At 45.5% G+C, this 13366-nt stretch overlaps 1 protein-coding gene across 2 annotated transcripts in view; it reads left to right on the top strand.

The window, feature by feature from the left end:
* The first annotated feature begins 2771 nt into the window (after window positions 1–2771).
* The window catches only part of GMPR (guanosine monophosphate reductase), a 53979-nt gene continuing 43384 nt past the window's right edge, over window positions 2772–13366 (top strand). The window contains exons 1-4 of one of the 2 annotated variants that reach the window (XM_075142753.1): window positions 2775–3240; window positions 8013–8132; window positions 8794–8877; window positions 10532–10705. In XM_075142753.1, the coding sequence (XP_074998854.1) occupies window positions 3154–3240; window positions 8013–8132; window positions 8794–8877; window positions 10532–10705 (465 nt within the window). In that variant the 5' untranslated portion in view covers window positions 2775–3153. Of the gene's footprint in view, window positions 3241–8012; window positions 8133–8793; window positions 8878–10531; window positions 10706–13366 lie in introns of both variants that reach the window. The other variant, XM_075142754.1, reaches the window with a different exon arrangement.

Below are 13366 nucleotides of genomic sequence, written 5' to 3'. Positions count from 1 at the left end.
AAATGGTTTCCAGGATTATTGCCTCCATCACCTTCCCAGGCATCAAAGTGAAGCTGACTGGCCTGAAGTTCCCCAGATCCTCCCTCCTTCTTGCTCTTCTCAAAGACAGGACTGACATTTGCTTTTTCTAGTCCTCAGGAAGCCTTCCCCCCTCTTCCCCCCCAACCCGATCCTGCTCTTCTGAGGGTAAGTCTTCACTGCTCCTCACTTTCCCATGGGTCTCAGAGGCCTGGGATTCCTGAGGCAAATCTTACCAGGGAAGACCAAAGTGAAGATGCCAATGACTACCTCTGCCTCTTCCATGTCCCTTTGTCACCTTCCGTGTCACCTTTGTCACTCGTTTTTATTATGAAATACAACAGCATTTACAATTACATTAACAGGATGAAAATCACAAGGACAACAATAACTCTTGGATAATCATAGGCTGAAATCAGATAGATACTTCTTCTTGAGACATGGTAATAACTATTTGTACTATTATGACCCCTTCTCCCTCTTCTCAAAAACACCAAGTTCAAGAAACTCAGAAGACCCATGAAGCTACATTGGCATTGGTCTTTTCAGCTACAGTGGCTGCTAAGTTCTCTTCTGAGTGCATTGTTCCATTTGCTTTTAAGTATAAATACAAAACAATGAAGTAGAGAAAAGAACAGCTCTGAAAGAAAGTAGCTGGAATAATTTACATATGCTAATTGCTGAAATCACTGATAACTCATTTGCACTTACAGGATAAATATCAAAACTGCATACCGCCTGGCTGAATGGCTCTTTCTTCCATAGCACAAAGAGATAATATGGGATCACTGCGAGTGTAAAGAGGAACAGCAAAGATACATAACGAGGTGATCTTCATTTCTGGCTATGATATTAATGTGATTACTGATCATGTCCTTTCTGGTGTCTATACTTCAGAAAGGACACTGAGAAAGACAGAGGTGGTTCAGCAAGAAACTATAATTTTAATTACAGAAAATATATCTTGAAGTAAGAAACTGGAGGATTTTGTAAATTTTCAAGATACCAGAGCTGACCTGAAAGACCCGACCTGGTACGTGTACATGGGGAAAATACTGGATATTAGCAGATACTGTAATCTACAGAAAAAATAGCACGGTGAGTTCTGTGAGTGGAAACTAAAATTAAAATATAGGAAATGAGAAACAGCATCAGGCATGATTTTCTGGGGCTCACAAGTATCACTGCTAGCTTCTATCTCCTACTCCCCATGACACTGCTGACTTTTTGCATTCACAGTGCAGCGCAGTGGCTTCTTTCTTTATTCTCAGCATCACATGCCTGCCATGAGGGCAAAGAGAAGACATGGTGCCAGGCACAGACAGAAGGCATTTGTTTTTCCTCCATTCTCAATCCTCTGCTACAGGCATGCCACTTTCACAGAACCCATTCTCATCAGTACTCTCTGCTCCTGAACAAAATGTTAATTTATTACTGAACAGTAAATGGTGGGAGATGTGGCTGTATGTCTGAAGGATAAATTTTAGTAGTTCTGTTATATTGTTGAATCCAGTGGAGAAACCACCAAGTGAATGGCCTCTGTTACGCCAATGAGACTAATTATAAAGGGTCCTGTTTCACCTGAGTGTTTCTGTAGGAAATACCCACAGTGGCAAGGCTCTCCTGGAACATCATCTGGAGTTCTGAAGCCTTAAGACTTCCTGGAAACCTGATTCAAGGTCTCTCAACCTGGCCATTCAAAACTGCAAGCACTCAAATGCCCTGCCTGCTGTGTAAAGCCCAGGCCTCATGCTTGGTCATATTGAATTATCTGGGACACTTGGGCAAAGAGGTGTAAAAGAGCTCTGCTGGAGGCAGGGTGTTGACCACATGCGTGCAACTTTCAGATAAAGAAGAGAGCGCTACCTCATCCTGCAATGTGTCTGAGGAAGGGAAGCCAGCCATGATCCTCCCGTGCTTCAGTTTCCAGTCACTGACAAGGCTTAGTTCATGCGTCTTCCAAAGAAGTCCAGATCATAAAACCCACTGGCTTCATAATTAAAAAGACGGTTAAGGGTCAAAGCTCCTGTGAAAGTCACCTCATGTGATATCTGGTAACCCTGTATCGATCCCTGTGCCAAAAGATGTAAATGGACCCAGCATATGCAATTCTGTTGCTATGCGGGTTTTCTTGCTTCTCTACACGTACTAAAATAGGAAATTATTGTGCAGAGGCAGCTCCAGGTGGCGGGTGCTGTGACTGCTCTCCTATGACCAACCAGCTGCACATTTCTCAACGTTTCTAACGCCGAAAACGCACACCAGCTCTTTGCTCCGCAGTCAGATGGGGAACCAGCTCGGAAGGTCCCGGGAGCCGGGCAACGCTGTTTTACCAGAGGATGACGGGGAGGGAGGGAGCCAGGTTTGGGCTCAGAGCGGAGCGCCCCGCAAAGTCGGACTTCCACCAGAGCCCAGGGAGACCAAAGTCTGGCCTTTTATAAGGTTGGAGGCGCAAAGTTTTGGGCCGTGCCGCAGCCGCCCGAAAAACGTTGGGGAGCGTCGCCAGCCCCCGTCAGTGTGGCCGCCTCAGAGCCGCCCCCGCGCCGGGCGGCGGTTGGTCCGCAACCGTTGGTCCGCAACGGCAGCCCGGGGCGGGGGCGGTGGAAGCGGGCGGGGGCCGGGCAAGATGTCAGCTCAGGCCCTCAGCGGCTGCCCGGCAGCGGCGGGCTCTTACACCCGGCAGCGGCGGCGGGCCCGGCGGCCGCCCGCTCGGTCACATGGAGGCGCCATTTCCTCTGCCCTTGCTTTGCCCTTAAGGCCGCTGTGCCGCCGGCTGTGCCCGCGCCTCGCCCCGCACGGGCTGCTGCGAGCGGGCTCCGCGTTCCCGTCTCCCCCCGCCCCGCCACACACTGAGCGCCCAGCCCGGCGGAGAAGCAGGGGTAGCTACCGCGGGAGAAGGGGCAGGGGGCGGCCGGGTAGTCAGCTAAACACAGCCCTCTCCTAATAAAGCCATGGGGCCCGGGCCGCGGCGCCGCTCTCCCCGCGCCCTATAAATACGCTCCGTGCGCAGCCCGCGGGCTTTGGCCGGCGCGGCTCTGCAGGCGGCGCGGTGCAGCGGAGCGGAGCCAGCGCAGCGGGGCCGCCACCGCCGCCGCCAGGAGAGCCCCGGCCCCCGCACCCTGCCACCCCAGCAAGATGCCCCGGGTAGACGCAGACCTCAAACTGGACTTTAAAGATGTCCTGCTCAGACCTAAAAGAAGCAGCCTCAAAAGCAGATCAGAGGTGGGGGCATTCAAACCCAGCATGCTTTTTCTCCGTTCTCAGCGCCTAACTTCCTTCTCCCTCCTTCCCTCCCTGCTTTATTTTTATTCCCCAGTCTAACGTAGCAATGCCCTCCCCGATCGAAACGCCCTTTGCGTGGAGGGGGGGATGTCGCTGCTCCCGGGAGGAGGGGGCCGGGGTTACGGAGCCCGCGGCGTGTCCCCTCCGCCCCTTGGCGAGGCGAGCCCCGGCTCCGGCGCAGCAGGCGGCGGCGGGCGCTGCAAACCGGTACCGCGCTGTCCTCCCGCGCTCCTCAGCAAAAATAAAAAGGGGGTGGAGGGGGATTGTTTGCTCCTAACAGGTGCCTCTGCGGATTTCTGCGGCGCTGAGCGGGGGGTGACCTCCGGTTTCCAAGGGGACTGCCTGCCGTAGGGGCAGCGGTGAACCGACAGCTCTGCCAGCCCCTCTCTGGGGGCCTCTTGGGCCGGCAAAAGCCGGGGGTGCGGACCGGCAGGCATCTTCGCCCGCAGCCTCGGGGGTTGTGGGCAGTGCTGTTACCGAGTAACTCACATGCTCTTTTTAAAAAATAGTAGTAGTAAAAAACAACCAACGAAGATGCTGGGGAGCGCTTCCCACGGCACAGAGTGCCCCGGGCTGGAATCCCATCAGGTGGAAACCTGGGGCGGTGGGGTGTGTTTCACTCTCCCTTGTGTTAACCCCCGCGACCTGCCTCCTGCTGCTGCCGGAGCTGCGCCGGCAGAGCCCAGCTGTCCCCCCGCAGCCAAGGCTGCCTCGGGCTCCCCGTCCCTGATGGCCCAGGGCCACCGTTAGCTGCGATGTTGCTGTAGTTATTTCTCAGCAGGAGTCAGGAAAGACCCCAGGAAATCCTATGAGGATTGCCTTTACAAAAAAGATGGCTGCCTCAGGACTGAAGGTGCCTTCTCGTTTACCTCATGTAACCCCAAGGTTAACAAAGGATTTAGTTTGACTGATGAAGGAATTACGTTGTGTTGGGGGATGGGAAGAGGATTAAGCTTTTCTCCAGGGGAAGTGGAGTTGTAAGAGAGACATCCTGAGACAAATCAAGTGAGGTAGAAAGGCAAGACTGGAAAGAGAAGCAGGGTGGCCATGTTTATTACGGAACTATGGCCAGGGATTTTGAGGGCAAGAACTAAGCAAAACTTTTTTGCCATTATCAACGTGTAAGATTGGAGAGGCCCTCTTAGTAGAAAGGTAATCTCAGGCTAGTCGTTTTCAATCTACAAAGAATGGTGTCCTGGCTGAGTAACTCCTCATTGCGTGCAATTACTGCTCATAAGGCCTGTAGGCCCTTCCTGGCCATTTGCTTGGGGACCTATGGTCCCTCTTTAAAATTCACTGTGCTGGCCTGGCAAACAGGTGGAGCTGTGTTCCACTGAGTGACACATGGCTCCTTCAAGTGCAATGTTTTGTATATTTAGCTGAGTGCAGGCTGTGGAAAGGAGGGCTGCCGGGAAGGGAAAATGATAGGAGGAACATGAGCTGATATGGCAGGGTTGTAACGGGTGGCTATGAAGAACTGTTAAAAACATTTCACATGAGAAAAAATGCATGTCATGAGGGGGGTCAGTGAAAACCGATGAAGGTTAAGAAATTGGACACCATCACTGAGGCTGTAGCAACAGGAATAAACAGTGTCTGTAAGAGCCAGAGCTGAAATGGACAGCCCCAGTCTGCTTCAAAACAAGAATATAAATAAATAGTTCTGGCAGAGGAACAGAGGCAGCACACTACAGTGCCTGTTACTCAGCAAGCTGCTGCTTTGAAGCTTATATCAGCAAGTGTCTGCTTCTCTGGTGTGAATGCCTCATTTTGCGCAAGGGTAGCTTTTTATCCGGTAACTAGGATTAAGTCAGCTTCTTAGAGAGGCATTTTGGGGTGTTTGCAGCTCTTTTTGTAGGTCTGCTATGTTGGTACTTGTTTTTGATTCCTTGCACTGTCTTCATTTTCCATGATTGGTTTCTCTTTTTGAAAAGATACTGGAAAATTTGAAGCTTGAACTCAAGTGTCAAAATTGGTTAAAGCAATGATTGGAGTGGGAGCAGCATTTGTCTGTGGGGTCTTGGTACTCACGTAGCCCTTGCTGGACTTGCCTCTGCAGGCTGTCCATTTTAAGTTCACCAGACAAGTGTCCTGTAGGAAGTCTGGTCATTAATTTAAATTTGTAAATTCAAATAAGGCCAGGGAGCTTTAACAGAACAGCCAATGTCCTAGTACTTTCATATGTTGAAGGTCTAGGTAGGAGTTATAAAATACATTTAATGATTTTCTTTCTAAAGAAATTTTTGCTGTTATTGAGTGATGGCGAGTAATCCTAGAGTCAGAAGTTATTTTCTCATAATACATAGAACAATAAGCTATAAATTAGCTGTTACTACTCAGGAAAGAGACAAAGACATGGTCAGAAGTGCTAGTAGAGGAACTAAGGAAAACCAGTTAGCTTTGTGATGCTCCTCAGTATGTTCATCCTGAGTACACAGTTCTGGTGATCCCTTCACAAGAACAGCATAATATGCTAAAATAGGTACAGAGAATGGCAGCCAGGATGATTACCAGTATTGACTGGTTTCCACGTGAGGAAAAAAATAAACATACTAGGACTATTCAGTATGGAGAAAAAGCAGCTGTGGAGGATAGAAGTCTATGAAGTGAGGACTGGAATGGAAAAGGTGAAACTGAGAAGTGGCTGTTCATTGTCTCTCACAAAACAAGAAGTAGGAAGCACTGAATGTAATTATCAGGCAAAGGTCGTATTTTTTATGCAATGTATCAGTCATCTTTGGAATTTATTGCTGTGGGATATTGGAGAGGCTAAAGGTGTGAAGGGTTAAAAACATTACAAGGCAAGTTCTTTGCCCATGAATGGCTATTTAGCACAATGGATTGGAGGAGACCTTTGTCTTTGAAGGTCTCTAAACATCAACTTCTTGGGACATGGGAAGGTAGGCTAGGGAAAGAGTCTTCCAAAACTTGCCTCGTTCTTACGTTCCCTTCCCAGACATCTGGTAGAGGCTGTTTGGAGAACTAGGGCACCACATAAAAATCTCCAATATAGTGTGCCATTTCTCCTGTTCTTGTAGAAGAAAAGCCTCATTAGGGGAAGCCCTCATAAATGCCTGCCGTTACACTATTATCAGTTGGGTGGATAATTGCATGAGATCCATCTGGCTGGCTGGCTAAAGGAAGTCACGTATGAGAAGTTACAGTAAGTGGAGGTGAGAATCACTGGAAGAGCAATGGCCTTGTGTTCCCTGCATAGCTTTGCATCTTACTTCATCTTTTCTTAAATATATGCTTCTTCTCTACTACTTTCTTAAGTTCATTTGAAAGAGATGCTTTTCCTCTGTAAAACTGTAAGGCAATGGTTCTGGTACTATTGTCTGTGTAGAACTGGTTGTGTGATACTCTGTCTTTTTTTCCTTGGTTCTAGTTAATAAATTGCATTAAAAGGGAGTAAGATACATTACATTTTCATACTTATTTCATACGTATCTTCTCCATACTATTTTCTCATGTTAGCTGCAGCTGAAATTCCCATAAGAATGTTATGTCATCAGTGATGGGTGGAGAATTGGGTCTCTTTGATTCTAAATGGGAAGAAGGGTGAGTCTTCATTAAGATGTATCTTAGCTTGTTCACCAAAGTGACCCTTCCCTTACGAGATCATACAAAATGAGAACCTATTTCACAATATATCACTGAGGCACCAAGTTCTTTCTCTTATACGAATCAGTAATAAACCCCCACCATATTAATCAACTAGAATGTAGCCTGCAATATGACAGTGCTCATACAACAAAACATGTTGTAATTAAATAATCGAAGTCCTATATTTTTTATATTCCTTCCTTTCTGGTGATGAATTTCAGTTCAGGTCTCCAAATGTTCCTGGATTAAAGCTGAAGTGAGGAGCAATGAAAACTATGAAAGAGCCTTCATTTTCGCTGTTAATAAAGAGACTAACCTAGTATCTTACAGTTGTGTATTTCTTAGAGGTTTTTTTTTCCCCCTTTTGCAAGATCCTAAGTAGACCAGTGGGAACTGATCGAAACTTGATATTACCTCTTGCAAATATAAGGAACAAAATGCCTAATGTTACCATGATCATTTGAGGATGCTGAAGAAGAAATAACTTTGAAGGTGAAGGCTGACACGGTTGTAAGAAATTAACTTAGAAACTAGCAGCCTCATGGTTTAATAAGCCAGGGTATGATTGTTCATATTGTATGGCAAGAGTGCTGGTAACCATAGCCAAAAGTAAGAGCTTGCTTTATTATATTGTCATTTACATTAAAGAGGGACAAAACCCTCTATGCCCTAGAGTCAGAGGGAGTTCCAGTATTGACTTCTGTGGAGCTAGGACTTCAACTTGGGTTTCTCAGGCAGCCAAACAAACAGCTGAGGTTACTTCTGTATAAAATAATCCACAGTCCTCATTGTCCTTTCTTTCCTTTCCAACCCCTTCTGACTTGTTTCTTTTTTTTTTTTTAATTTTGATTCTCTTCTTCAGCAAGAACTCTCTTTAACACAGAAAACATTATTTTACTTTTATATTTTCTTTCTTATTTGGAAGGCAGAAGTTGTAACAAGATAAATAAATAAAGTGAGGTAATAGTGGAATAAAAGGAGGAAGAACAGGAAATGTGAGGAAGATTAAGAAACGGTGTCCAAACCTGCTGTATCTGAAGCCAGTGGCAAAACTCTTGTTAGATTGCAATCAGTTACTTAAAAGAGTGTGTGCCTATTCATTGCAGGTTGACCTCACGCGCACCTTTACCTTCCGCAACTCCAAGCAGACATACACAGGAATTCCCATTATAGTGGCAAACATGGACACTGTGGGGACATTTGAAATGGCTGTGGTTATGGCAAAAGTAAGTCTTGATTCTCATTTCTGCAACAATTGGGAAGCCACTGGGTGACAGTAAGCAGCCTTTGTTAATTTTTAGCTATTTGTTGGAGAACAGGGGGGCATGAGTTAAAAAATCCAAAACAAGAAGGTGTGGTTTCACTGCAGAACAGCTGTGCTTTTACAGCAATAGAGTTACCAGAGACAGGGCTCCAGATATAAGATAGTTTCAGTGGAGATGCTTACTGGGAAGCTTCCATCTTGGGTGTAACTGAGCTTCAGGTGGAGCTTCTAGAGCTTAGTTTTTGAGGTCTATATTGTGCTCCCTTCCAGAAAAAAATTATGAGTGTTTTTGAAAGTGTAGGTTACTGGGTAAAGCTGCAGCAGTCAGGAGTCACTAGGACTCAAGGCTTACCTTAATTTCTTGCGGTGCTTAAGCACATTCAAAATATTGACCATAACTTCATGAAACACATCAGAAACCTGATCCTGAAAGGTTGACTAAGTGTGCTAAGTTACCTTTGAAGAGCCGTTTGGAGTTGCCTGGCCTGTTGTTTGCTATTACTGTTTCTTTCAAGCAAGATGAACCTATACTTAAAATGGGAATTGCTAATATCTTGTTATTCCATAGCTGAGGGAAAGATGCCTAACTTGGACATTAACATCAGTTTTCTTATTTTTGCTAGCATGCAATGTTCACTGCAATTCACAAGCATTATTCTCTGGAAGAATGGAAACTGTTTGCTGCCAATCACCCAGAATGCCTTGAGGTACATTTTTGTACTGTAAATTATTATGGTTTATTGCTTTGTTCTGAACTCACATACACTGGAGTCTCTTGGGAATACTGTTGTCAAGAGAGGTTTTGGGGAATGAAGATATTTGCTGTTCTTAAACGCATCAAGGGAAGTGGCTTGTCCTGGCTTAAAAAGAATAGCTATGTGAGTCCATTATGAAAGTGCTTTTATTAAGATGCAAAAAAGCAAAGTTTATATATGCCTGGAATGGAAACAGAGAAGTATCCTGAACAAAGAAGAAGGAAATACTTGGGAATAGGTCTAATTGCTGTGTGTCTGTTGCTGTTGGGAACTGTGGTAGTGCTGGTGAGGGAGAAGCCCAAGACTACAAATGTGAATAACCTTGAGTAACCCAACCACAAGCTGGTTCTGCACACCCTTGTGCTAGGCAAAGTCTTTGCTATCAGGTATGCAAGTGGACCCGGAGCCTGCAGGCTGGAGGGGCCCAGGTGCTGGGCCCAAGCAGGAATGAGCATTGAAAGTTTTCAGAGCATATGTGTCCTCCATTTACCTCCTTGCACTAGAGCCTATGCTGTGCTACTACTAGCTGTGCTGCCCCACTTGTTCACAGGGTCCTAGCCTGATCCATTACAGAGAAACACCATGTAGTAAATTTAAACATTGACTTCAGTTCCGGCTTTTTCATATCCAGATTTCCTCTGTGTTCTTCTGGCAGATCCCTACACCAGGAGAGGCAGTATAAGAGCATGCCTCGCTGTCTCCCCTCCTCCTCGGAGTTCAGTGCAGTTTTGAAACTTTTTCTGTGTCGAAAAGAATACCACACAGCTGTATTGTATCTTCACCTGTGGCACATTTTAGAATTATGTTATAAAGACTGTTGATTACAGGATTGTCTGAAAGCCAATCACTCAGGTTCATCAGGGTTGCTTTTATGCCACTATAGGGTAGAAAGCGGTCACAGGAATATTCTGTGTCTGAACACTTTGGTACTTAGCTCATTTGTGGTTCATAATCGCTGGAGTAGGATCTCCTAGTGATTAAATACTGACTTGTTCTGTGACCTTGGATCTCTGCAGAGGTTTTGTGGGCCAACAGCTGTGGAAACTATTTTTCTACTGGAAAGAACTCATAGGAAGACAAAGAAGGAAGCAGTCTGCTTGTTTTCAGTGGTAGTTGACCCTGCTTGAGCAAGGGGGTTGGACTACACAATCTCCAGAGGTCCCTTCCAGGCTCAACTATTCTGTGATTCTGTAGATCAAGGGAGTGTTTGGTGAACTTAAAGACCCAGATTCCACTCTCTGACAGTGCCCCAAATTTTGCCACTCTGCCTTCCTGGAAATATACCAAGTTAGGGCTGCTTCTGTGTTTGTGTTAATATATGGCTGAGCCTTCATCCATCTCACGTGATTTTATTTGCCTATGAGAATCCGCTTGTGAATGAAAAGCTGATAAAATGCTAATTTTGCTCTATTTTAGAGCCTTTAAACAAAACAGAAGTAACACATTGATATTCCCAGGAAGGTATTTATTTCATATTATATAGTATGATTTTCACTAGTTTCCAGCACAAGTCCTCCCAAGACTATGCAGAAAAAGACATACGAAGTGTGTGTTTACCCCAGTTTTTACAAACTACTACTCCCTTTTGTTTTCCCTGTCTTTCTAGCATGTAGCAGCAAGCTCAGGTAGTGGAAAAGCTGATTTGGACAAGTTAACAAGTATTCTAGAGGCCATTCCACCTATCAGATACATCTGCCTGGATGTGGCAAATGGCTATTCAGAGCACTTTGTGGAATTCGTGAAGTCTGTCCGTGCCCTGTTCCCACATCACACCATTATGGTAAGTGTGTAGAAAGGGTGGAGGGGGCATGTGGGAATTCTGTCCAGGAACCGGGCTCAGAGTTTGGTTGGTAGGCATCAGAAGCTCTGTGGTAGCTCCATCAATTTCTGAGTCCTCATTTGAAAAAAGGAAAGAAAGACAGAAAGAAAAAAAAGTCTGACTCAAACCTCTTGTCTTCCAGACAAATACATGTGGATAGATACCCTTCTGAGAATATAGGGCAGCTCTATTCATCTACCCTTTCAATTCAGGGTATTGATGTTGATCGACATCATCTGAGCCAAATGATAACTGTTTAATAACATGTTGGCATTGTCAGTCTTCCATTGCTGCTAATTTCTGTGGGAATGTTCAATGTGTGCTCTGATACAGCAGTTTGATGTTGGCATGGCAGGCTGGTGGATCCAATTTTTTTCCTGCTCACATCCTCCTTCCCACACCAGATGTGACCTCTAATCATAAAGTGTGTAGGTTTATTTTGGTGATTCCAAGCTGAGGTTTGCTGTGGGAATGCGCTGATGTTTCTGGCCAGTTGAGGCCAAAGGCTGTTTTTGTCTACTAGATCACTATGAAGATAGCTGAATGTAGATTAATCCTTGCCTATGATAAGAATCATAGGGGTGTTGTGCAATTGTGAACAGGGTCATTAAGGAGCAAAATAGTCAATGCCGGGGCATTTCATGTGCCTTCTGTGATGTTACTATCCCTTCTCAGAGTGCTAATGCCATGCTTCCTCCAGCCCTTTTGCACTAAGAGTAGGGTGTTTGCATCAACACGGGACTCCTTCCAGCACAGCCCTACTGCTCCTGCTTGTTTCCCAAGGCCCTTGAAGAAATGGGTCTGAATTTGTTTCCATGAGAATAGCAGAAATTCTCAAACAAGCAGCAGATTCTTAATGAGGCTACCAGCCTTTCTTCAAGCCAGTGCAGCAAAAACTCATGTGTTTAGGCAACACTTTCTCACTTTTTCATGCCAGACACACATGTAAAGTAAATGTGAAATAAAAATGGTCATAAATGCACACTCTGACTTGGTTCAATAGGGAATTGCACATTCAAGCAGCTCAGGGGAGACTACATTCATTCCTCCCATGTCGGAGGAAGGCAGTGTTCTTGCCGCTGAATGATGGTGGCATTGGAAAATGGAAGTGGGCTGGAATGCCTGTGGGATTCTGGGTTACCATAGGCTAATGAATAGGCATCCTTCAACAGCTGCCAGCAGACGTGGGAACCTTTTTGGTGTGACCATGTTTCCCATGGCTTTGGGGAGAGCTTTTGGAAGTATGAAATGAAAGATGTGGGCTTTTGAGCTTCCTGCTCCATGTTCACTGCAGTGAGGGAAGGAGGTGTTTCGTGCTGTGGATCTGAAGTATTGTCCCTAATGATGTGATTACTCCAGTGTCTTTGGCTTGAAGAGTTGTGGGAGGAGCTTAAACCACATAGTTAAAAAAAAATCTTCCCTATCAGGAGTGGAAAAAAAATGTGTGTCTCCCCTCCTCCGCCTCCCCACAGACTGCTGACTTTGCTGACTGAGGAGGGAACTCAACCGAGATGAATTGCCCAGAAGGCACAGGAGGTCAATGTCAAAGTCAGATATCAAGCCCAGATTTTAGTCCAAGGTCCTTAAGCCAGTCTTGTCCACCTCCCATTTCTGTTAAGCTACCTGCTTAGTTTCTCTGCTTCTGTGACTAAGGTTATTATTACTTCAGGTCTCATTGTCCTGACAGCACCACCTGCTTGAGCACATATACAGCCCTGACCTGTTCGGTTGCCTTCTCTGATGGTAGCGCCTTTCTTTGAACATGCATTAGAATGGCTCATGTTTTTCATGTCCTGCACAGGGATAATTTCTATTCCTAAAAGCATGCTAACAAACTTAGGGTGTTCAAAAACCTTCTGTTTTCCAAAGCCTCCGGAGTCTGTGCAGTCCCTGAAAGTCTCTGATTCAACTAGGGACACACACCTCTACCCCACTTCCAAATGAGTTTACTTTACACTCTGTGCCAAAATGTCCTTTTGAAGCTATTCCTGACTGAAATGCAGGAGCTCGTCTAGGCTCCTTTTTATGAAGACATGTCCTGCTGCTACCTGTTCTGTCTGCGTTGATGTCTCTGTGCTATGCCTGCAGTATGCTCTCTGCTGTTGTGGCTTTCAAACAAAAGGGCTAGCAGTTAAACAGAAGGTATAAAAATAAAGAAGCTTTCTCATAGCTGAAAGTGATCTCCAGGACCTTGCAGGCTGTCTTGTTTGCTTTCCTCAGCATGACCATTCATTCCACAGTCAGCTGCAGTCCAGTACATAACAGTAACCCAACCCTGGGTCTCAGGGAATGTATGTTCCCAGGGGCCATGTAATGGGTTCAGCTCTGAGGCTGAAAGGTGATGTGCAAAGCAACTGTGGTTAACATAGCACTCTCTGTGGCCAGTACTGTAGTGCAGGTGGAGGATGTCTCTTCTGTAACAACCTTTCAAATGATTGTTTTTGCTTTTTTAAATACTTGCTTTTATAATCACATGACCTTATTTTCTTCTGCCTGGCTCTGACACAAGCTCTTTTCACTCCTGCCTTTCATATTAATTTACAAAGAAGATCAGTTTCTCCATGGAACACAAAAGACAGGAAAGACAAACAGAGGCACAAAGGTACAACATGACTCGCCTTA

The sequence above is a fragment of the Calonectris borealis genome, chromosome 2 (genome assembly GCF_964195595.1).
Source record: "Calonectris borealis chromosome 2, bCalBor7.hap1.2, whole genome shotgun sequence".
Lineage (NCBI taxonomy): Eukaryota > Metazoa > Chordata > Aves > Procellariiformes > Procellariidae > Calonectris > Calonectris borealis.
This window is presented reverse-complemented; position numbering and strand designations above follow the sequence as displayed.